At 42.1% G+C, this 25,093-nt stretch overlaps 1 protein-coding gene across 2 annotated transcripts in view; it reads right to left on the bottom strand.

Annotated features, from left to right (window-relative positions):
- Positions 1-25,093, bottom strand: part of LOC133504630 (neurobeachin-like) — a 239,147-nt gene that overhangs the window by 158,585 nt on the left and 55,469 nt on the right. For both annotated transcript variants that reach the window (XM_061827086.1, XM_061827087.1), the window contains exons 11-20: positions 24,218-24,326; positions 21,853-22,005; positions 20,038-20,206; positions 8,259-8,338; positions 7,233-7,295; positions 5,535-5,632; positions 4,164-4,256; positions 1,791-1,899; positions 1,617-1,698; positions 437-560 (exon numbers count right to left, since the gene is read on the bottom strand). In XM_061827086.1, the coding sequence (XP_061683070.1) occupies positions 437-560; positions 1,617-1,698; positions 1,791-1,899; positions 4,164-4,256; positions 5,535-5,632; positions 7,233-7,295; positions 8,259-8,338; positions 20,038-20,206; positions 21,853-22,005; positions 24,218-24,326 (1,080 nt within the window). The remainder of the gene's footprint in view (positions 1-436; positions 561-1,616; positions 1,699-1,790; positions 1,900-4,163; positions 4,257-5,534; positions 5,633-7,232; positions 7,296-8,258; positions 8,339-20,037; positions 20,207-21,852; positions 22,006-24,217; positions 24,327-25,093) is intronic.

The raw sequence follows: 25,093 nt of genomic DNA, 5'->3' as shown, positions 1-25,093 counted from the left end.
TGGAAATATTGCAGTGTCTGTGTATGAGCTATATATATTTAAGGGGCGGGGCCTGGTCAGGTGGAGTGTAATGTTAGCAAGTCTACGTGTGTGTGTGGGTGTGAGCTGAGGCCTAAAGCAGCTGCGATTATGGTGGGTGTCACAATAGAAGAGGAGGAGTTGTTGCCAGGTGTGACAGGTGAACCAGGGTGGCTACCAGTTCAATTTTCTATTACATATCTACTTGAATAAAATTTGTAAAAAAAATGCTAATCGAGTGCAAGAATGAACAGTAGTCAAGACTCGCCAGGTCTGCTTCAGAAAACAAGTAGGATGGAGAAGAACGATTAGGTATCAATGCGAGCCCATCGCACCAACGCTTCCCTGGCGCGTCCCCTGACGCCACGATAAGGCGGATAATTGACGGCACGCGTGTGTGCGGCGGTCTCCCGCTTACCGTCTGTTCTCTCGGCTGCTGCTGAACAGTTTGATCATGTCGGAGAGGAAGAGGCGACGGATTTCCATCAGCTCGGCGCCGGGGGCCGAGTTCTTTAATAGGGTCGCTATCACTTTGAGGATCACTGTGACAGCCGGTGGACAAACAAACAAAGGAAACAAAAGGGAAGTGCACTCAGACCTCCAGTAAGTTTTTTTTTTTTTTTTTTTTGTAAAATGTGTTTGTTTCTTTGCATGTGAAGTTTGCGTACGGAGGGATTGGAAAACGGGTCAATCGGTCAGGTTATTCAAAGGTGATGTAAACATTTCAAACATTTCAGAGTTAAAGGTGTATGTAACAGACTGTCACTGACAGGCGGAAACCTCACACATTTAAAACTTTACCCCCTAAAAAAAAGTGTGTGTTAGAAAGCAATGTATTCTTAAAGTTTTCAAGCAATTTTCACCTCTTTCGAATGGTTAATAATGTGTATAAACACCCGCATGGAGAGTGAGCAATAATTGATATATTGTAGGTGCGTAAATAGTTCACTTTAATAAGCAATATGATTGACATAATACATTTAACTTCATTTTAAAAAAAATATTCAACAATTGCACTTATTTTTATGTACTAAATTAACTGGATTTCATTCAGAATTATTTAATGAAATAAAACCAAAAGACCCAAATTGTGACTGTATGTTTTTTTGCTTAAATAATTGTTTTTGTTTTATTAGATGTTAATAAATGGGATAAATTAATCCAAAATGAAGGAAAAATGAATAAAGACTGCCTTTTGCCACAAAATTTGTTCTAAAGATGTTACAAGACTGGTGGAATGGTAGATCAGCTGTAAAGTCTTGGCCTCACAGTTCTGAGGACCCGGGTTCGATCCCAGCCCCGTCTGTGTGGAATTTGCATGCTCTCCCTGTGCCTGCGTGGGTTTTCTCTGGGCACTCCAGTTTCCTCCCACATCCCAAAAACATGCAACATTAATTAGACACTCTAACTTGCCCCTAGGTAGCATTGTGAGTCCGACTGTTTGTCTCGATGTGCCCTGGCTGGCAACCAGTTCAGGGCGTACCCTGTTTCCTGCCCGTTGACAGCTGGGATAGGCTCCAGCATTCCCGTGACCCTCAAGAGGATAAGCGGCAAACAAAATGGATGGATGGAAGTTACAAGACTATCTTTTGACTTACTTGGGTTCTGAATCTTGACGGTGGAGTCGGGCTCGGCGTGTGGCTTGTGAACCACCTGCGTGCACACCTGCTCCGTCAGAATCTGATGTGGGGATTGAGGAGGTGGAGGAGTTCAGGTGTGGTCACACCCGCGGCTGCCTCACGTCAACGCGTGGATGCAGCGGCACGCCATACCTCGTACAGCGCATTGTAGGTGGTGACCGTCATGACGCCGGCATGCATCAGCAGCTTTTCGCCGAGGAGGGTGAAGAGGCTCTGGGTGTGCATGATCTCCACCTTTCTCCTGTGCAGAAAGAAGCAGCTGGGAATCGAGTCACTTACCGGAGCACTGACCTGCATTTACATTGTAAATTATAATATTTGTTCTATGGGCAGTTTATTCTCTTCATTTTGCAGCGTTCCTCTTGACTGCACTCCTTCTGGTGCATGTATGCAGAGGTTAGATTATTTAAAAAAAATAATAAATTATGCATCATTGGCTGCAATGCTCATAAAAGGAGAGAAACTCCTGGTGTGGACCCAAACTTCCCTGACCATAACCCTACCGAGGACCTTTCGAACATCGTCAAGAAAGGGTGGCAGTTGCAATGTCATCAGAAACTATTTAAAAAAATAATAATAATAATTATTACAGTTCAATGGCTGTAAGAACTGTGAAGCTTCTATCAAAAAGGCATAAAAATGTAACTTGACCCGTTAAGATGTTTTTGATTGCCATAGCTTTTGATTCCAGTAAATATGACCTCCCAATGCTGCAAATTCAACAAATGACTTTTTTTCAGCTCACCAATACCGAAAAAATGTCTTGAAACTCTGTTGTGTAGAATCATTTGGAAAAGTGCATTTTAAGATTTTGGGGAGGTTTGTTCAAAAATGTTACATTTATGCTCTAAGAGTTGGTAACTAGAAAATGATGCTGACTGTCATTTGCGGAGACTATTTAGCAAAATCAGAGGAAAATATCACTTACATAAAAATTTCGAACGTGGTGAACTGAGTCTGAACTGCTCCATAGCTGGTACATGGCACAGTAGTATGCTGTTATATTACATTTTTCTCTACTTTTGATGGTTTCTACAACTCTGAGTTGGGTAAATCCCCACTGAATGCCGAGAAATCAAATATACAGCCCATCTCTGGTAAAAAACTGCTCCAAAACACTCAGCGGGGCTTTTGCGGCAAAGCCGCTTGATAAGAGCCCGCCGGGAGTTGTGTCAGCAAATGGCCGCTGTCATAAATTGAGCGGGCGAGCAGGGGCGGGGCACCGCAAAAGGTAGCCCGTCCCCCCGCAAAGGGATCGAAACGTAACAGAGGAGCTTGACGGCTTCGGCGCCGATAAACGACCTCGGCAAGGAGAGCAGAAGTGCCGTCACACGTGAAAAGCCGAGTTGGATCGTGCGCTCGAGCCAGGGTGCGGCGACACGCGGCGTCACGGCCGCGAGGGCTGCCGCCAGATTACTGTCATGCGATTCCAGCAATTGGGAAATTCCGTCTTTGTAAAGGAGTTTGCCTTTAATCTTAAAGGACAGAACACACACACAAAAAAAAAAGATAGCCAAAGGTGAAGGGCTTTTCTTGCATATTACATTTGGAGGAGGCCTACATCTGCAAAATTGTTACAGACAAGCATAAAATGCTTTTTTTCCTACCCCCCGCCCTTCCCCTCACAGGAAGACAATTTGACAATGATAAATGGAAGCGAAATGCGATACGCGTAACCTCTCCCTCGTCTTGGGCCGAGCAGACGAGACAAGTGGGCAGATGTTAAAATGTTCTCCGATGCGCCGCAAAACAAGATTTTCAGATGCTAACTGAATGCTCGTCGTGGCCGGTGCCTGCCAAAGTGTTCTTATTCGCCCAGCATTTGATTAATTTGGGTGTCATATTTAGCAACAGTTTCGGCATTATGTTGCACCCATGGGGTTGGCACAGTTTGCCTCCAAATTAAATGACTTACAGAAGATTTGTCTTTCAAAATGTATACTAAAGGTGTGATTGCTGATAATATAAAACATCTGCTGATAAAGCAAGCCACACTAAGCTGCTACCTGAAATCATATCGCAGTGAGGATGAATCACGACAACACACATCCTCGCACCGATTACTTTACTACTTTTCTCTTTAGACCGGCCTTTAGTGCCCACTTGAAAAAAGCACACCCGCCAGCATATAGATGGGCATAGACTCCACAGGACAAAAAAGAAAAGAAAAAAAAATTGTGTTTTGTGCTTGTATTATCTGTATGTCCATGCAATTATTTATTGCTTTTGCCAAATGTCTTTTTTTCCCGAACATGAGTTCTCAGAACACGAGTGCTTGGAAAAAGAAGTAGGTAATGTCTAATGAAATAAAGTTTGAAAGCATAGAAAAACATCAGCGAGTCGTGTGTGACTTGTTGAAGCAATGCGAGTGTAGTACTTGTACAAAATGCCTAAAATGACTAACGCCGGCAACGGGCATTTAAAAACCAAAGATGCAGACATCGGTCTATGAAAACGAAATTGCAGAAAATTAATTGCATCATTTCTTTTCTGTAGGTCACCTACTTGTGTCCCAAATGCTTGAGGAAATATGCGAGGACTTTGAGAGACTGCACTTGAATGCTTTCACATTTGGATGCCATAAGTTTGTAGATGACCCTGCGAGACACACCAAAAAACCCAAATTTAATTCAAAAATGGCCCAAAACATGTGATAATCTGGTTATACATTATTTTGTTGCACATCAGTAGCAATATGAATGATGCATGAGTCACGTTAGCACACAGTAGAAAGCAAAGCAAATTTATTTGTATAGCGCATTTTATACACGAGAAAACCCAATGTGCTTTACATGATTAAAGGCATTTGAAAAAGAGAAAACATTTAAAAAACAATAAAAATGACAAACAAAATGTTAAAAAAAGACAATTAAAACCGCATACAGTGCAAATAATATGATCAAAAATTGGATATATTCTAAAAAGCATGAGAAAAAAAAAAGAAGTTTTCACCCTGGATTTAAAAACATTCACACATGGGGCTGACATCCCCTCTTTGGCAATTTATTCCATTTGTGTGCAGCATAATCGCTAAATTCTGGTTCACCATGTTTGCTTTGGACTCTGCGCTCCACTATTTGACCTGAGTCAGTCGATCTCAGAGCTCGACAAGGCTTTTTGTATTCCGTAAGGATTTCGTTCATGTATTCAGGACCTCAATCATTTGGTGATTGATAGACCAGTAGCAGAACTTTAAAATCTATTCTAAAGCTGACTGGAAGCCAGTGCAAGGACTTTAGGATTGAAGTTATATGCTCTGACCGCTTAGTTTTGGTCAGAACCCGAGCTGCAGCATTCTGAATGAGCTGCAGCTGTTTAATAATTTTTTTGGGGGAGTCCAGTCCAGTCAGAAGACCATTACAATAGTCAAGTCTATTTGATTTATTTATAAAAGCATGGATGAGCTTTTCCTGGTCTGCTTGACACATACAAGACTTCACTCTAGATATGTTCTTCAGATGGTAGAAGGCAGTTTTTGTGATTGATTTGATATGATTGTTGAAAGTCAGGTCGGAATGAATCAAAACACCAAGGTTTCAGACTTGGTCTTTGATTTTTAAGGATAGAGAGGTTTTGGTGTTTACTAACAGCAATTCTCTTAACTTTATTGGCAAAAACAATTGTGATTTAGTTGAAGAAAATGTTGGTTCATCCAGTTATTTATCTGATTTAGACAGTGGCACAATACCTCAATTGAACTGTAGTCATCTGGAGACACTGCTAAATATAACAGTGTCATCTACATAGCTATGGTAACCAAAATTAAAGTTTTGAAGAATACCGTATACAGGCTAGAAAGACAAGGATTCATTTTTATGGGATTTATTCGTTAAACTGTGAACGGGCCCGAAGGCCTGGCCTCAGGGGGTTGCTCACCGTATTCCGTTCCTCTGATCAAAAGCGGGGATCATGGAGGCCGGGTGCTCGGACATGAGGGCCACCACCAGCTGCAACACGTCGCGCAGGTTCTCATCCTGCACACCAAAGTGGGGGCACTTCAATATTCAACACCTGCCGTGTACGTGTATATAATACACGTAGCTGCTGGATGGAAGTATTGCGACACCTCCGGATCGATGCATTGATCAATGAGGGGCAGGACTAGACACTTTAGTTCTCCCTGAAATCTCAATTTGTCTTGTGAGCAACACGTCGACAACTGCACGCTTCAATCACGACGCACGGCATCCGTCTACCTGAAGCATTGTCTTGATCTTCTGCTGTCTCGTCCTCTCTGTCCATCTTTGAAGTGTCGTTTTAGTTTTAGTCACGCTTAATTCCAAGAGTGAGTTGTAGCACTTTTGATGTCAAAATTGCTTGGCAGGCTTGCTAATCCTGTCCAGTCCTATCAAACTTTCCACTGGTCTTTGAAGTGGTGTTTTAGTTTCATTCACAACTAATTATGAATTATGTTTAATCTTTGTTTTACGTCATGTGCTGCTTGGTTTGCCGATTCTTTCTGTTGTGATAAAATGTTTTATTCTTTTCATGCATCGTAAATTAATTGCGCTTTTTTTGTCATATGACCCTACCTGATTAGTGATCCTGTCTTATCCATATCTATATCTGTTTGAAACTGTATTTTGCTTTCATTCATATTTTATTTCAAGAGTGATTTTTTTTTTTTTTTATGTGCTGCTGAATGCCTGAACTGATCCTGTCCTGTTACGTCCTGTCCTGTCCGACACATTATCAATAGCTGTCTATATTTTAAACTGTATTTTACTTTTATTCCTATTTAATTTCAAGTGGATTTTTTTTTTTTTTTTACATTTGATCTTTTTTTTTAATGCTTCTGCTGCGTGCCTGATTGATTCTGTCCTGGAATATCCTGTACTGTGTGTCTCCATTTGAAGTGCTGTTTTGCTTTCATCCACAGTAAATTACAATACTGAATTACTTTATCATGCGCTGCTGCTTCGCTTGCTTATCCCATCCTGTCCTATTCTGTCTATGCTTTTATTCACCTAACCATTCATGGTGTTAAATGAGTCGTAATAGCTCTATTCACATTTAAAGATAGCATTTTTACATTTTCAAAATGATTATATGCGCTGCTACTTGGCTTACTGCTATTGTTCTGTCCTATTTTCTACCCATTGCTTCCTTTCCTTCTTCCGGTCTGCAAATGGGTACAGATTTTACCATCTTACAATGTTTTATTAACGTATTTGTCTAAGCTCTCCTTTCTCCGTCTTGTTTTTAGGGTTGTTGTGTGCTTTGATTATCATCAAGAGATTATTGCCTTTATCCAATATAAACAGTCTTTGTTTTGACATTTCTTTAGTGTGTATGCTGGGAGTTGGGGGAGCAAGGGTGAGTAAACTCTGGGGTACGTGTCTTAAAATGTTCTAGATGAACGTGCAAAAATTCCCACACTCCCATAATCCTGTTGAAAGTCTTCCCAGAAGAATGGAAACTGTTTTAGCTATATATATATAAAAAAAAAAAAACCCATCCCTTTTAACTTCCTTTTGGCATTATCATGCAGTAACACTTCCAATACTTTAGTCAATGGAACATACAGGGGTGCTCACAGTGTCACAGCGAGAGAAGACGCATGCCGCAGTGTACCTCATGCATTGTTAACAAATAGTCGAGGATGCTCTGCAGCTCGTCCTCCTTCACACCTCGGTCCTGGAAAAGATGGGTATTAAACATTGGCAGGGACAGCGATAAAGCAAGTTTTTCATCACCATGAAGCAAGAAGAAGGAGGCTGTATACGGTAATCGTAGTGAGCAGTGAACCTCCATTGATGCTGAACTGAGGGGAGGGGAGCATATGCAGAACATTTGACGCTGATGTTTTAGCTTTTCTGATGCCTCAAAGTAAACAAATTAAAGCAAAAATAAGACATAGAAAGGTCTTTTTGATGTCACAATATTTCATTTACACACACACACACCACACACACACACATATATATATATATATATATATATACACACACACACACACCACACACACACACACATAGAGACAAAAAATGTGCCGTGAGCAACGCTGACCCATCACACAAGTTGAATGTTAGGACCTTTTTTATATGTTCATCATTCGCTCCATGAACTTTGTCATTTTTTTGTTACAACTGTGATGCATACTTTCCACGGCTTACTGCGAGACACACTCTTTTTGTAACATACATATACTGAATATATTTTGCCCGACTTCCACGGTGGCGTTTTCTCCCACTCATAATTTGCAGAGATTCACCTGCTAATTGCTATCTTCTACTCAAAAGCTGTGCTGATTTCTGATCCAAAATGATGCAACGCCACCATTTACAGGGATGCGTTAGTCATCACAGTGGTTTACAAACTTTAGTTTTACAGACAAGCTTGCCAGGACCCTCTTCCACAAATACCCATTGAAAAAAACTTGGTCAGATTACAGTTGATGAATGCCATAGTTAATAAAGGTTTTGTGTACAGACTTTAAAAAAAAAAAACGGAAAAAAAAATGTGCCAGTACAATCTGGACTTTTATTTTGAAGCAAGCACTTGGCAGTAAGATAAAGAAGGGAGACGAGCAGCCTTTAAAGGATAAGACGGCGTACGGCTCGGTGGGGGCTTTGAGGCACGGAGACGGCTGGGAGATACCTTCAAGATGAGTTGCTTGAGAAAGAGAAGCATGAAGGCCCGCAGAGAGATGATTTCTTTCTGGGTCGGCCTTGGACCATCTGTAGCGAGAGAGAGAGAGAGAGAGAGAGAGAGAGAGAGAGAGAGAAGAGAGAGAGAGAGAGAAAGCGGTGAAACATGCACGTAACGTACAGCCGCCTGCTTGTTTATGTTGCCATTGTTTCTTCTTATTCTACTCTTGGTTGGTTTTAATGATGTGAAGTTGCCGTTTGAAGACGCCATAATGAGCTACTCAGATGCCTAGTGTCTGGAAGAAAAGGCTACATATTTTACACACATTTTCCCTCGCTTGGCTTCGCCTGGTACAAGAGGATTCCCCTTCTCGTCTTGTGTGATATAAAAAAAAAAAAAATCCATCCAACATCCACAAAATTTAAATGTGAAGGCGATCCTCAGGATGGGTAATTAAAAGAACATGAATTGACCTTTCATGCATGAATAATTAGGTTATTATCGATTACAAAAATTTAAAAAGTAGAAAGAACAATTGTGAACTGAAAAAACGAGTTTAAAAAATAAAAATCAACTGACTGAAAATTGTATCCTCACCAAACTAAAATAAACTTTAATTAACATACAAATGTCTTTTAATTGGAAACTCTAAAATTGCCCCAAGATGTGATTGTGAGTGCGGCTGTTTGTCTCGATGTGCCCTGCGATTGGCTGGAGACCAGTTCAGGGTGTACCCTGCCTCATGCCCGTTGACAGCTCGGATAGGCTCCAGCACTCCCACAACCCTTGTGAGGGTAAGCAGCTAAGAAAATGGATTGATGGATACAAATGTCTTTATTTTCTTCCTCTTTTTGGGTCTATTTGTAATTTCGTAATTTTATCTCCGGTGAATATATTTGTATTCGATGTGTGGGTGATCGTTCATCTGTCCGAGCTCAATTTCCAAGTGCCTTGGATTCGTTTCATTCATTCCATGACCAGTATTGTAACTCAAAACACTCATATCATCTTTCACATTTGAAACAAATTGAAACATCTGTTCCAGTTTTCCCCCAAAAACGACAAAAATTTATATATATATATATATATATTTTTTTTTTTTTTTTTAATAAGAAACCAAAAAAAAAGAACTATGATAGTCTGGTATGTGGCCATTTTTTTTTTTTTTTTGCTTCAATTCAATGAATATTGTGCCGCTCCATCTCCTGTGTGTGCCTTTGTCCAGGGCAGTATCAAGAAAACATACACCGAGACATGGAGTCAGTCAAAACTACACTGTAAGGTACGGTGACATTAGATGGAGGATAAGTACTAGGATAAAGAATATATGCCTGTGAGTATTGCTTCTTTATCTGTCGGCATGTTTCTCCACATACTGCGTTCAAAAATCCATTGGTTCAAGGGTTGTAGCATTACAGCGCCTGTGCTACATGTTAACCAGTCTATGGCGTTTTGCAGTGTGTGTTAACATGAAACTAAGACTTAAATGCCAAGTTGTATGGTAAATCTCAACTGGGAGTGACAAACAGCTTGAAGCCTCTTTTTTGAAGACTTGTTCACTAATTGGCAAATTGCTGATGGTTCTGAAACGAGTTGAGGAACATTGAACTCAATCTCGAAGTCAGGTCACTCGGATCTGAAGGCACCGCTATCATGTACTGTTTTTTTCTAAATTTCTTTGGTTCAGATTTGTAGCAATGTGGCCTGCAATTGGTGGGCAACCAGTCCGAGGTGTGCCTTGCGTCTCAGTCAACTGGGATCGACTGAAGCCACTCTAGAAAATGGATGGATGGTCTATGAAAATATCAGTGTTCCACCGCTGGCAGCCTTGCTGACGAGGTAGTAAAATGCCAATGTCACACCTGTCCGTCACAGTGGGCCAACTTGTCGTCAACTACTCGGGTGGCCCCTGCCACGCTGAGGTGGCGGTGCCAGTCAAATCACCATCAACCACTCTCCTTCCGTGCATTGCGAGCACCACGGAAAGAGGCTGTTAGTCCGTTCAAGCTGGGCAAAAAAAAACAACCCAAAAAATGTTGTGTGTGTGTGTGTGTGTGTGTGTGTGTGTGTGTATATATATATTATTGAAGCACCATTTGGAATTTTCAGCAATTTCTTAATGATTGACACGCTAAATGTTCATGAAAACCTGAAGGCACCAGCATGAGTGCTTTGGCTATATTGAAGGCGTGTTTTTGACTACAATGCCACTCGAGTGTGTTGATTAATTAACCACCAAAACTTTGTGGAAGATGAAAGTACAGCGGAACCTACAACGTCAAATAACATCCATTCTAGGACGTTGCATGACCCAATTTTTCCTCATTAATCATGTAAATCAAAATGTAACCGTTGGTGTCTTCAAAGCAAGTGTGCAGGTTAAGCCTGGCACACGCAACTATCTTAACTGAGTTGACTGGAGACAAACAACACACACATAAGGCTCTATTTTCGTCACTGCTCTAAATCTGGCACGACGCATGACGTAGCGGCACTGAGGCAGGTAAGACTCGGTGGTGGCAATTTTCATAGACCAGCGCACCTACATGTATGTCTTAAAGAGACGTCAGCGAATCAAAACGCCTCCTCTCATTCCCTTTAAATGTGACAGTGTCACCTGGAGAGAATGACGCTTAATTGCAGTGATCTGTCCACTGTGTGCAAAGGTGGCTAGAGTAGCCAAATATTGCACACAGTGGAAAAAAAAAAGTTATGGGTAAATGGTGTGTCACATACAGTATTTTAAATGATAAAAAACATGCATGTACCTCAAGAAATGTTTTGATGTTACTTGTGATAAAATCGGGCTATTATGCACAGCCAAAACAACAACAAAAAAATTGCCGGTGTTTTCTCAAGGTAGAAGTAGTCTGAAATGTCCACGTTTGGTCAGTGGCAGAAAAATGCAAGAACATGTAAGCTAGTGTTTTTCTTCGTCAAGATTTGTGCTTCTCAACTGTATTTTGTTGTGTTCTGCTCTGCTGTTCCCCCATTGGAAGAAAAAAAAGGGTTCCTTCCCACAAGTACATCTCTCACACTGTATATAAAGGATAACCCAATTCTTATAACCATGGAAGAACGTACAAAAGAAATCAACTGACTGCCATCTACTGCAGTGTATGTGCAACTAGTCTTAGGCTTGTAGGCCGGAAATTACGGTACATCATTGTAACAGAGTAAAACTACCATTTCTTCTAAACATAAATACACGGGAAGAAGTAAAATGTATGCAGTATTTAAACTATTAAACTATTTAACCCAAACCCTTTGCCAAGTCTAATTCATCCAAAATGCTACTTGGGTAAATGTAACAGTATATCTAACCTGTTACTACCCACCACTTCCGGTGTACCACAGACAACATTATATTTAGATGATATGTGGATTACTTCTAACTAACAACAGACTCCCAGACAGTATGTATGAGTGAGCTCGTATGAAGCCGTGCTCATCCGCCCATCTACTATGAGACACGGAAGCTCTTTTCAAAGAAGAGAACATCTCACAATCAAGTGAAGTGTCGGGGGAAATATTACCCTATTTTCAACTCATATTTAGATGATATGCGGATCACTTCTAACTAACAACAGATTCCCAGACAGTATGTATGAGCCAGCCCGGCCGAAACCGTGCTCGTCCGTGAGGCACGACGCGGAAGCCTTCGCCGGCGAGCCCGACGCGGAAGCCTTCGCCGGCGAGCCCGACGCGGAAGCCTTCGCCGGCGAGCCCGACACGGAAGCCGTCTGACGCGCACAGACACATTTCGTACTCCTGTCATATGTACGGGATCTTTTGTTACGTTATGAGAGATGGTTTACGTAGTCCCCCCAACTAATATATATATTTTTTAGTACCTGTATACACACCTACCTGTCATTTGGAACCCACAAAGCTCTCGTCCTTTGCACCCGTGCAATCCATTTTTCACGACGTACCGGGTCTCTTGAAAACTTATGAAGGTTAAATCCATTCTCCTGAGTGTTCAAGCAATGTCCAGCAATGCAACGAGCCGGCATTTTGGCTAACACGAAGGAACAACGAGCTATCTTCCCGCAGGTAAAACTAATAGAAACAAACGAGTCCGCTTGAGCGCGCTACTGCCTCGAACGTCACTTCCTGCTTCTTGTCGAAAACAAATCCCTCGAGAGGATTTTCATGGCGGGAGTTAAAAAAAGTCGTATCCGTCAAAATCATGTTTTGTGGTGAAAAACCGGATGCGTCCAGACCGGTTGCTGTTTTTTCATTAATGACATACTAAAAATCATCCATTTCATGACACTTGACCTTTAAACACAGAAAGAGCTGCTGATAACTGGCAACTTAAATGTCCTCATGTACAGTATCGATCTCCAGACGGAAAGGTCTTTGCTCAGAATTACATGTCATTGAGTTCATTGAACATGAATCTATCAAAAGTAACAGTAGTATCAGAAAGTAACATTGAACTTATTTTTTTCATTGTATTGAAAGTGTAAAGAAGTGTGATGCCTTTCACTAGTGAGCTTTTTCTAATCTTCTGTTGCAGGTCCCCATTTATGATTAGACCAGGCGTGACCTGAGATTCCTCTGGTTTAGACTCAAACCTCAGCGAATGGGTAAAGCGGAGGAGCCGAGGCCGATCGGGCAGGTGCAGCGAGCACGTTGGCCCGCGAACAACTCCATCTTTCCCGCTCGTGTAGCGACAAAGCCGACAGCCGCACGGCTCTGACAATCAGTAATCAATGACGAGGCTCCCCGAGGACGAGGCTAACGGCAAAGGATCTTGACGGTGATTAATAGAGAGGTGGAAAAACTCTGCGCCGTGACGAGTGTGAGACAGGGAAGAGCAGATAAGAGCGTTATTAGCGCCAGCCAATGCGTTGGAGTTATTCACCAGCAATTATGTTCAACAGCTCAGCGCGGCTCTTGTTTGTCCCGATGGCAGATTATACAGTGCTCCTCGCGCCACCCAAGGGCACGGGGAGTTGATTGAAAAATGATTTATTTCCGCGTGATTAATGCAGTCATCTCCTTGGGTTCATGACAGATGGTTGTTATGTCACGGCTTGGATGGATATCAAACATCCAGCCGTGGCTTTAAAAGGACGCACATCAGCTGTACTGTACGGTGGAAACACCAGACCGGAACACGATCGGTATCATCAGGCAGAATTAATTATTTCCACTGTCGACATCATACGATCTTTAGCCATTATATACAGAGATAACAAGCGTCACAATTTAACATCATTCATTGGTCTTTCGGCTTCTGTTTGAAGATTTGGCCAAATTCATTCGTAAATTGCTTCTCCAACTTTTCACACCAAATAAAAAAAAATACTTGGCTCTCCAAGTACCACCGTAATGACCAACATTAATTACAGTAGGGGAGGGGGCCTAAGGATTCACCTAAAAATCTTTGAAGACTGCGCTTAAAGGAGCTGAAAGGGTAATACGTACGTTTAAAACTTATGAAACATCAATGGTAACGTATTGTACTTAAATGTTCAATTCGAGAGAACTGTAATATATTGTGCTACTAAAAAGATAAACATTTACTGAATTAAAAAGTGATGAAGCGACTGTAAAACCTATGCAGTTTAAAAATAAACAATGTGCTGAAATACAGTATAGGAAAATAGCCTTCTACTTCAAAAATACTTTAAATAAAATGCAATGCACATACAATTTAAGTAAATATTGTAACTGAATAATAATAACGGGCGGAGGAACAATTACAAAGATGGAGGCACGGACTGGAAAGGAGAGGAATGATGATTAGCCAAAGTAAAACAGAATATATGTGCAGGAATGTGAGGGGCGGAGGAGGAAAAGTGAAGCTCCAGGGAGAAGAGCTAGCGAGGGTGGACGACTTCACTCACTTGGGGTCAACAATACAGAGCAATAGAGAGTGTGGTAAAGAAGTGAAGAAAAGGGTCCAAGCGGAGTGGAACAGTTGGCGGAAGGTGTCTGGTGTTCTATGTGACAGAAGAGTCTCTGCTAGCGTGAAGGGCAAAGTTTGTAAAACAGTGATGAGGCCAGCCATGATGTATGGACGGTGGCACTGAAGAAACAACAGGAAGCAGAAATAGAGGTAGCAGAAATGAAAATGTTGAGGTTCTCGCTTGGTGTGAGCAGGTTGGATAGGATTAGAAATGAGTTGATTAGAGGGACAGCCAAAGTTGGATGTTTTGGAGACAAGGATAGAGAGTGCAGACGTGGATGGTTTGGACATGTCCAGAGGTGAGAGAGTGAGTACGTTGGTAGAAGGGTGCTGAGGATGGAGCTGCCAGCCAAAAGATAGAGAGGAAGAACAAAGAAAAGGTTGATGGATGGGGTGAGGGAGGACATGAGGACAGTGGGTGTTAGAGAGGATGCACGAGATAGGATTCGATGGAAAAAGATGACACGCTTTGGCGACCCCTAATGGGACAAGTCGAAAGGAAAAGAAGATTGTAACAGAATAAATGTTTAAAAGATAAACAGGTTTAAAAGCTTAACTGCAATTCGATTGTGCTTTAAAGTTAAACACAACCGAATGTGTCCGAGGGGAGGAAATCCACTGGTTCAACGATGTTGGTTTGAGATAACATTAACCAGTGATACGCGTACTTAGGAATCTACTGGAAAGGACTGCGCCAAAGCAAAAAGTCCTACTTCCTCTTCAATTTTAAGGCGTGGGTTCTTGAGACTTTATCGCGGGTCCTGTTTTGATAGACCCGTCCACCCCCTCTCATCTCCATCAGTAAAAGTGGTGATGAGGCTTAGTGCTGCTACTGAATGAGGTTAAGGGGGCTCAGTCCCTAAACCACTTACCCAAACAACATCCTTTCCCGTCGCTTGTACCCACGAAAAGCCTTTTATTTCCTGAATAAAAAAAAAAAAAAAATTAAGAACGCTGTTATTCCGAGCTCCTCGCGACTTTGAAGGTGTAAATACCGCACTTTGAAAAAGTACTGCAATCAGTCGCGCGCGCGTTCCGTGTGCGTAATCCGTCAGGTTGAGGCCGCGCATAATTTCAGCTGCGAGCGTTCCAGCGACATTAGCCCTGAGAGGCAGGAAAGTGCTGCGCAGAAAGCCAGAAAGGGAGAGCGGGAGAGGCGCGATGACGAGCAAAACAGCTATTCATTGCTCATTACCGAGCGACGGGTGCGGGACAAAGCCAGAGATTGGGGGGGGCTATCGATCGAGACAGTTGACTCAAAGGAACCAAAAGCGGTCGGTGCGACTCTCAGAGCGGCCGCACTGCTTTTTGCACATAACGGAATGATATACGGCTTTAATTCGAAAGCCCTCGCTATTAAAAACCTGAGGCGGGTTCAACGTCCTCCCCGTGTCCCTGTAATTGAACACTTCATTACCTGCTCGACTCTCTCTTTTTAAGCGGCTTTGTTTGGTCATTTCTCAGTCGACAATGACAGAGCTGCCAAATCAAGCTGAGGATTAACGACGCCGGGGCCGCGTCGGAGTGACCCGCGGGCAGAAAGCCATCCATTTTGAGATTTGTCTACACGTCCAAGGCCGTCTCTTCAAGCCTTTGTTGAAGAAAAAAACTAAAAAGTACGCATTCGAGAGGCTTAATTGCAGCGCTCACTGGGAGAAAACCCAATCAGGTCCCATAAGTCGTTGCGCAGGATCCATATGCCGTCCTTCTGCTCTTACTCAGAGACAACCGACGACCAAGCCCGCTGTGCAACTTCAAACTTACACATTCTTCCCTTTCTGAAAAAAGAAAGAAAAATGTATATTTTTGACTAATCTGCAGGCTTTGTTTCTTTCACACAAGACAAACTGTTGTCACACTTTCCTAAAAAAAAAAGTTGTCCATCCATTATCAGAGACTCTTATCCTCAGAAAGGTTGCAGGAATGCTTTGGCCTATCCCAACCATCTTCGGGCAGGTGGTGGGTTAAACCCTGAACTGATTGCCAGCCAATCACAGGGCACATAGAGACAAACAGGCATTTGCACTCACAATCACACTTAAGGCCAATTTAGAGTCTGGATTTGAACCTGGTCCCCAGAACGGTGAGGCCGAAGTGCTACCCAGTCGTCCACCATGACGCCACGTTCCTAAAATAGGAAATATTTTCTACTTACTACAGATCTAATTTTAATTATTTCAGAATCTTTCATCTGTTGGAGAATTTACTGCCGGCAGATTCATTTTAAATATCAGTCCAACAGTTCCTCTTAACAGGAAGGAAAAGCTCAGTAACGTCATTAATTTGCTCCTGTTAACCAACCTTAAATTGTAGGTGCATATCCATCCATCCATTTTCTTACCCGCTTATCCTCACAAGGGTCGCAGGGAGTGCTGGAGCCTATCCCAGCTGTCAAGGTATACCCTGAACTGGTTGGCAGCCAATCGTAGGGCACATAGAGACAAACAGCCGCACTCACAATCAAACCTGGGGACAGTTTAGAGTGTCCAATTAATGTTGCATGTTTTGGGGATGTGAGAGGACACCAGAGTGCCCAGAGGAAATCCACGCAGGCACAGGGAGAACATGCAAACTCCACACAGGCGGGTCCAGGATGGAATCCAGGTCCTCAGAACTCTGAGGCCAACGCTTTACCAACTAATCCACCATGCTGCCTGTAAGCGCACATTAAATATATATTTGCCGTCTCATCACAACAAATTGGCCAAAACAGTTCCTACTTTTGAGTGTGAATCCCTTCATCTTTTCCACCTCGAACACATTCACCACCACAGCATTTGTGCGTGTCTGTGTGTGTGTGTGTGTGTGTGTTTTTTTTAATGGGCAGTATTCGCTCAACCTTCCACTGGACTCCACACACTCTGGTGAGTTTAATTACTTCGTCATGTTTGGTATACTCTCAGCCTGTAGGCACAGTGGCGGAACCACAGTCCAGGCAATGTAGCAACATTTGTCCTTTGGACAAATATGACACTTACATGAGGCAATCCCACAAGGGAAAAATAAAAATCAATGGAGAAACAAGTCAGGCACAGAACTCAAGATGGACATCAAGGACATTGAAAAGTTGGAGGGTGTGAGAATAAAAACAAGACGCATGGCAAACTTAACTCCGACTGAGGAAATTGGCCAAATGAACTGTGAGACAAACGAAGTGTTTGCGATAGACCCGGACAACAGTTCATCCAACGGCACAAAATGTCGATTACAACAGGATTCATAAAAAAGTCTCAATCTGCCGTGCCCAAAAATGAACAATTGGGCAAATTGTACGGCTCCCCAAAGGCCCACTCATCACGGCTTTAATTAACTTTGTATTGGCAGAATTTTGATAGAGCGCTCGCATTAGCTTTTATTGTCTTTTTCCAGGTGGAGATTAAGTTGTTACAGATGAGCATCTTTTGCCGCAGCACTACAAATTGGAAATAAAAAGTGGATACACGAGCTATATTGCACTTGTGGACCCCAAAACGTTGAATTTCATGAACTTCCATCATTTAAGTTTCCTTTTGTGCGGCGAATGTGGAGTCAGCATAACCCTGCTAACCCGAAGCTAAAAAGGTCACCGCCATTATTAGCAGGGAATCAATTAAGGGAATGTAGGCCTTGACTCATCCCCGGCACGGCCCGTGGGAATCCATCTTCATTGCGCCCTATCAGGCGCTAATTTATTGCAAGAAATTAGCAGTGAAGTGTGCCGCTAACAATGGAAGAAATTCCCCCTTGATGGCGTGACAAGCGTTACGCTATCAAGATGAAAGTTTCACCGCCAGGGAGAAGATTACATTACGAAATGACGCGGGATAAACCAAGCTGTCGGTTAAGGGAAGAAGAAAAAAAAAAAAAGTCATGTTTGATAGGGTGCTAATAGAATAAAGGAGAATGGGAATGGAGAATGAAAGTGACACTTCAAGGAGACTTTCAAGACACGCCTGGTTGGGACTTTGTGACTGGCTTCCATCCCAGTGTTGAACTAACTCAGAAGATAGAAGCTTCCTGAAAGTGAGCTTTCGGTTCCTACAGTGTACACGGCAATCTCAGGTTCAGGGTCGTCCCGACATGCGACATTTTGAAGGGGTTTCTTTGTGTCAATGGAGGTGCTGCTGTTTTGGTTTGGAAACTGAGTTCAGATGAAAGTCCTGACAAATAGAGTCTATAAAGACGAGTAGGCTGACAGACACTGTAGAGTACACCGCCAGACCAACCAACGCTGTAGAATGACCAACCGACTGACACACATACAGTGCAAAAAATAAGTATTTGAACACCCTGCTATATTGCAAGTTCTCCCACTTAGAAATCATGGAGGGGTCTGAAATTTTAGTCCTAGGTGCATGTCCATTGTCAGAAAGATAATCGATGAAGAAAAATCCAGAAATCACAATGTATGATTTTTTTAACAATTTATTTGTACAGCTGCAAATAAAGGCAATGTTAATATTTGGTACAGTAGCCTTTGTTTCCAATTACAGCGGTCAAATGTTTCCTGTAGTTGTTCACCAGGTTTGCACACACTGCAGGAGGGATTTTGGCCAACTCCTCTACACAGATCTTCTCTAGATCAGGCAGGTTTCTGGGCTGTCGCTGAGAGAAAGAGTTACAGCTCCCTGCAAAGAACATTGATATACTTTTTATTGAGCCACTCCTTAGTTTTCCTGGCTGTGTGCTTCAGGTCATTGTCATGTTGAAAGACCCAGCCATGACCCATCTTTAATGCTCTGACTGAGGCAAAGAGGTTGTTCCCCGAAATCTCACAATACATGGCCGTGGTCATCCTCTCCTTAATAAAGTGCAGTTATCCTGTCCCATGTGCAGAAAAACACCCCCAAAGCATGACGCTACCACTTGCATGCTTCACAGTAGTGATGGTGTTCTTGGGATGGAACTCATCATTTGTCTTCCTCCAAACATGATTCGTGGAATTATGACCAAAATGTTCCATTTTGATCTCATCTGACCACAAAACCTTGTCCCATGACTCCTCTGTATCATCCAAATGGTCACTGGCAGACTTAAGACAGGCCTTGACATGTGCTGGTTTAAGCAGGAGAACCTTCTGTGCCATGCATGATTTCAAACCATGACGTCTTAGTGTATTACCAACAGTCACCGTGGAAATGGTGGTCCCTGCTCTTTTCAGGATCATTGAGACCCCACGAGGTGATATCTTGCATGGGGCTCCACTCCAATTGAGATTGCCCGTCATGTTTAGATTCTTCCATTTTCTAATGATTGCTCCAACAGTGGACCTTTTTTACCAAGCTGCTTGGCGATTTCTCCCTATTGCTTCCTTGCCGTGAGGAGTTGTCCAACTTTGTCTCTGGTGTCTTTGGACAGCTCTTTGGTCTTGGCCATGTTACAAGTTTGAGTCTTACTGATTGTATGGGGTGGACAGGTGTCTTTATGCAACTAATGTCTAAATCAGGATAATAAATGGAGTGGAGGTGGACTTTTAAAGGCGGACTAACAGGTCTTTGAGGGTCAGAATTCTGCTGATAGACAAGTGTTCAAAGACAAAGACAGCTGTATCACACAAATCGCTAAAAAACAAAAACAAACGAAAAAAAAATCATACATTCTGATTCATGGATTTTTCTTTTTAGATCTCTCTCACTGTGGACATGCACCTACGAGGAAAATTTCAGACCCCTCCATGATTTCTAAGTGGGAGAACTTGCAATATAGCAGGGGGTTCAAATCCTTACTTTCTTCACTGTATATAAAATAGTCAAACTCGCATAATACGGTACATTCTGTATACTAGAGAGAAACTGTTTATATGTTCCAAGCAATGACTTGAGATGTGGCTTCCCTTGTCGGAACCACAATGCAAGTGCAGTGCATGAGATGCCGAAGAGTGCTCACCGAGACCCTTTGGGACGATGGCGCTGCCGTCGGCCGGGTTGACGGCCCAGTAGTAGTACTTGAGCGCGTGCATGAGCTGGAGCACCGTGCCGCCCCGTCGGACGGTGCTGTAGATTGTCGCCGTGCTGATGAATTCCGATGAGAGGTACGTGTACAAGGAGAGCTGGATCTGCCACGGGCACACAAGGTGAGAGTAGGAGATGTAACTTTTTTTCATTTCTCAATTAAAAGAGATATTGATAGCTAAAGTCAATCGCAGCTAAGATTTCAGATAGGTAGAACTTATGGTTTTTGAGACCAAAAAGAAATGTTAATGGGGCCACTCGGGTAATTATAAGTAATCAGATTATTCCACTTGCATATTTCTTTGATTAAATGTCGTTTTTCTCCCCCTCACTGGTTGTGCTGATTACGTTCACATTTGCCATCAGTTCGCAAAATTATTAGGTTGATGACTGTCAAACTGTTATTTGATCAGGTCCATTTAAAAAACGGGCCATGTATTTTTCACCACAATTTAAAACTCAATGACATCCTTTGTCAAAATACCTAAAGAATTGAGATTTTTTTTTTCTTTTTTTACAGCGGCGCCTTGAGATGCAAATGACTCTTACAAGTTTTTTTTTTTTTTTAAAAATCTGTGTCAGACGCTATTTGGATTTGGCCTGAGAGCTCGAACTTGAGATATGAGCACTTTTTGGTGGCAGCGAACTAAATTCAACTCTCTTCACAATCAGCAGCAATTTGGCAAATAATGGGCAATCAATTAAAAAGAGAGACTTAAAAGGTGTTTAATACCACTTCCAGGTGAAGTTTACCGTCAAAGTGAACAAACAGAATTACGTGGTGTATTTTTAAAACATCTTTGCCCTTTGGAATGTCCACTTCATTGAATGCTAACAAAAAATACAAAACACCGTTGACATGCTAACAGAGTTGATAGAGGTGGAAAAATGAGTAATGTTCCAGTAGCTTCACTTACAGCAGAAGTTCAATCATTGTTCACGTCTGCATGACAGTGAAGCATTACATATACAGCCACCTAGTGGCCAAGGAAAGCACATCAGAAGGAGCAGCACAATGTATTGGAGTGCAGCATTAAATCATGACACAAAGTTAATTCTTCTCCACATTCTATTATTTATGTAATTACTCTTTTTTTTAGAATATTGTATAATGTAGTTTAGATTAAAAAATATATTTTGGATTTCTGGGTTGAGGCTGGGTCAGATTATCGCATTGTCATGCATGTCAATGAGGAAAGCTGGGTTTAAAAAAAATAATAAAATTCAGTTCGACAACTGGAACAAATTCATCTCAAGGCTATACCACTAAATATTAAAAAAGCTGGATGGATGGAAGTATGTTGCTTTTGTGATTTCCACAATAACCAAAAATCCCCAAAAGATTGATCCGGTGATTTGCCTTCCTATACGTGCTGTGTATTGGATACACACCACACGCTGCCATCGTTTGTCACCAGCCTGCACGTCTGGCTGCTGCAGAAGATAGTGTGGCACGTCCTTAGGGAAGGAGCCGGCACTGCTCTGGGTACCAATGGAGCTAAAAGTGCTCTAACCCACTTCATTACCTCAATGTTTCTCTCATTTTTCTCCCTCTCGCTCTCTGCCGGTGCTCGACTTTGGAGGACTGTCACAGGCGAGCCTCTAGACAATTTAGCATTTATTTCCCCTTATATTTATTCATGCCGGGTCCCGCCACGAAGCAGCTGTTTTCTGGAGACAAAAGTCTTTCTGACACTGCTTCTGTGATAACTCCTTTTGGACCCGGAGCGGTTACCCCGAGCGCGCTCACCTTGGCGGGCGTATGGATCCAGATGGCGGCGTTGAACAGGATGTGGTCGCAAAGCTGCTTGAGTAGCGGCGCCCCGTACGGCAGGCCGTCCAGATACTTGGCAAAGGAGAGGAACTGCTCCAGCACGGACCTACTGATGTGCGCCCGGGACGACTGGGGAAGGGTGGGGGTGTACAAAGACAAAAAAGTTAATAACTGGTACAGAAAAAGAAAAAGTGGACACTTTAACTGTATCAGAAACATCAGTGGACCCCAACTCATTCAAGGCCAGCCTGTTTAGACTGAGTGCTTTGGTCTCATACAAAAGGAGCCACTACTCACCTTGAGGCCAGTGCCAAATATGGCTTCATTACCATGACAACCGGGGGTTATAGCTAGGGCGTTGTGACAAGGCGAGTGACTACTGCTTCTGGAAGCATTCCAAGTGTGTGAATAAAAGTATACACAAAATAAACAAGAGTCCCCAATAAGATAGTCAATGGACCTTTCCGACCTGTCAATCACTCGTACAATAATAGCCAATCAGATAGCTGCATTGTCTTGAGCCCTGGCTTGACCCGCCCCTCTTGTCGTCATGCCCCACAAGCAATGCTGGTTATTGGTCACGTGCACTAGGAAAAGTTAATGTTACAAAGAAAATGGTCCTCAGATGCACTTGGGGAACGTGCAATTCTGATGAAAGATATCCGGCTACGTTACAAGGGGCCAGTTGATTCATTTTCCAAAGCCTAAAACACAGTTGACGAAGTGTCTACGATGGATTAAGGGTTGCGGAAGACCGCATGTACAACTAAATGTGGACAATATCAACAAACACAAGGCTGTATGTTCGAAGGTAAGTGAGGGAGAAGTATCTTCTCTGAGTTTGATCTCATTATTATCAATGCTTTATACATTGCAGGAGAACAACTTTCACTTTGTTAGTGTATCACTGACGTGGTGAATGAAGTGTGTAATGTTTTATGCCAAAAAGTCGGGTTAGGGATGCGTAAATGCACGATGTCGTGCAAGAGAAACGTCTTTTTGCCTATTTGTATCACATCGGACTTTTAAGACCGAGCACTGGGTTCCATTACAAGCCAAGTCAAATGAATAAACCCACCCACTTATAAAGACTCAATTATATTACTCGTGATCTTTCCAAGTAAAAAGTACTCACCTTGCTTTACATGCGCAGTACGATTCCACAATTTTATCCTGTTGTATTTTAATATGAAGTTTGTGAGGCGTCACTCTTTTGCATCGATCACCAACATACAACATACATACTGTAACTCTGACATTGCGCCCTGCTACATCCAAAATCTTAATTCCGTGGATATAGCCTTGCGTGAATAGTTGAGACCTCTGTAGAACTCTCTTGGACAAGTCTGACGCATTTGGCAAAAAGCATACCACAACATTATCTGGAATACGAGATAGAGAATCGACTTCAAACCCGTTATGTTCATTCGCCATTTTGGAAGATTGTGGTGCATGCCAACTGTAGCTAAGGGGGGTGGAGCTGAAGACCGCCAGTCGGAAAGGTCCATTGTATTCGCACTTTATCACCACGCAGTTCAATTCAAATTTGTTGACTTCCACTGTCAAATCATCTATCTATCAATCAATCTAATTTCTGAGCCGGTTATCCAATCAATTTTACCAATTTTAATAATCTGTTGCTTTTTTTTTCTCAATTTTAGAAGAACTGTGTAGCATACAGAGATAATCAAAAGTGCATGCTAAGAAACACTCTGGCTCTGAAAAGTACAACTACTGACATACTAGTGGGTTAGTAGTTAGTCGTAGTAGTTGGGAGTTGCTCCAACGTTTGGTCAAGATGTTGTCGTGTTCATTAAAGTATTCAGAAAATCTATCAAGGAAATGTGTTTAGCGCATGCTTTACATTGAGTACCGAGGCACTGTGAAATTACAGGTTGTCACTGTTAATAAATGGATGTATGCACGTATTGTATTCCTGATTTCAAAGAACAAAAAAAAAAGAACAAAAAAAAGAGTGGAAAGTTTTTTTTTACTTTGCATCAAATGTTCACAATCGTCTTCTGACACCTGTTCTCTGCCCCGTTGGGGATCCGGCAAAGGCAGGAGAAGAGATAAATGAGGGTACGGGAGAGGCATAGGTGGCGATTTAATCATATCTTGAACAGATGGAGGCGTACGCCAGGGTGTGAAACCTGGCAGCGGGTCGCAAACGAGGAAGTGTTTGTGTGTGTGTTGGGGGGGGCACTTCCTTGGTGCCTGTGTGTTACTTGGTGTCAGCTGGCGAGGCGCTGAGTGACGAAGTGGTGTGATTTCTCAGGATGCATTCTGGGGAGCATGCGCCACAAGCGTGAGAAAACATGAAGACGAATGCTCGCGTTACCTTTTCAAGCAGGTAGCCAATGACCAGAAAACCCTTGCCGCCAAGCATCTGCTCTTGCATGGCGACCGAGCTCTTCAGCAACTCCACCAGAAAGGCCAGCAGGGTCGCGCTGCCAACAGAACAAGGCGCAAAAACACTTCTTTATTATTCACAGAAACAAAAGATTGCATACAATAAAAAAAAAAATAAATGAACAATAACATCAAATCATCTTTTTTTCTTGCTTTGTTTTGTGTCTTAAAAGTGCTTTCTTTTTAGGAATGTGCAGTATTAAAAGTTTATCTTCTTTTAAGGAAAGTGCAACATCATTGACGTCTTCCTTTTAATAAAGTGCAGTTTCAATCGCTTTATTACAAGCAAAGTGCAACATCAGCTTTTCTTTTTTGGAAAGAGCAACACCAATTGACTTCTATTTTAACAGTATTTATTTATTTAGTTATTTTAGGAAAGTGTGAAAATTGTGTTTTCTTTTTAAGAAAGTCAAAACAAATTGCCTCTCCTATAAGAAAGTGCGTGATTTTTGAGAGGGTGTAAGTGTAGTTGGTTGTTTTGTACTTATGAAAGTGCAGCACCAAAGTTTTCTAGGAATTCATGATAATTGTCTTTTTGGGATCGTGTGACATCGATTATTTGCTTTCTTTTTCAGAAAATGCAACATGAATATTCTTCCTTGTGTAACAAGTTTTTTGTTTTTTTTTTGCAGTAAAGTACCCAATCATTTGATTTTAATTTAGGAAAGTGCAACGATACTTGCCTTTATATAATACGCTTTTTTTTTTCTTTTAAGGAACCAACATTTGTTGATTCTCTTTTTGGAAGATTGCAACAGTTGGAATAAGATAGAGCATCAATAGCTTTTTTTTTTTTTTTTTTTTT

Source organism: Syngnathoides biaculeatus, chromosome 8 (assembly GCF_019802595.1).
Source record: "Syngnathoides biaculeatus isolate LvHL_M chromosome 8, ASM1980259v1, whole genome shotgun sequence".
In the NCBI taxonomy this organism is placed as follows: Eukaryota; Metazoa; Chordata; class Actinopteri; order Syngnathiformes; family Syngnathidae; genus Syngnathoides; species Syngnathoides biaculeatus.
The sequence above is the reverse complement of the archived record's forward strand: the minus strand, read 5'-3'. Positions and strand labels throughout refer to the sequence as shown.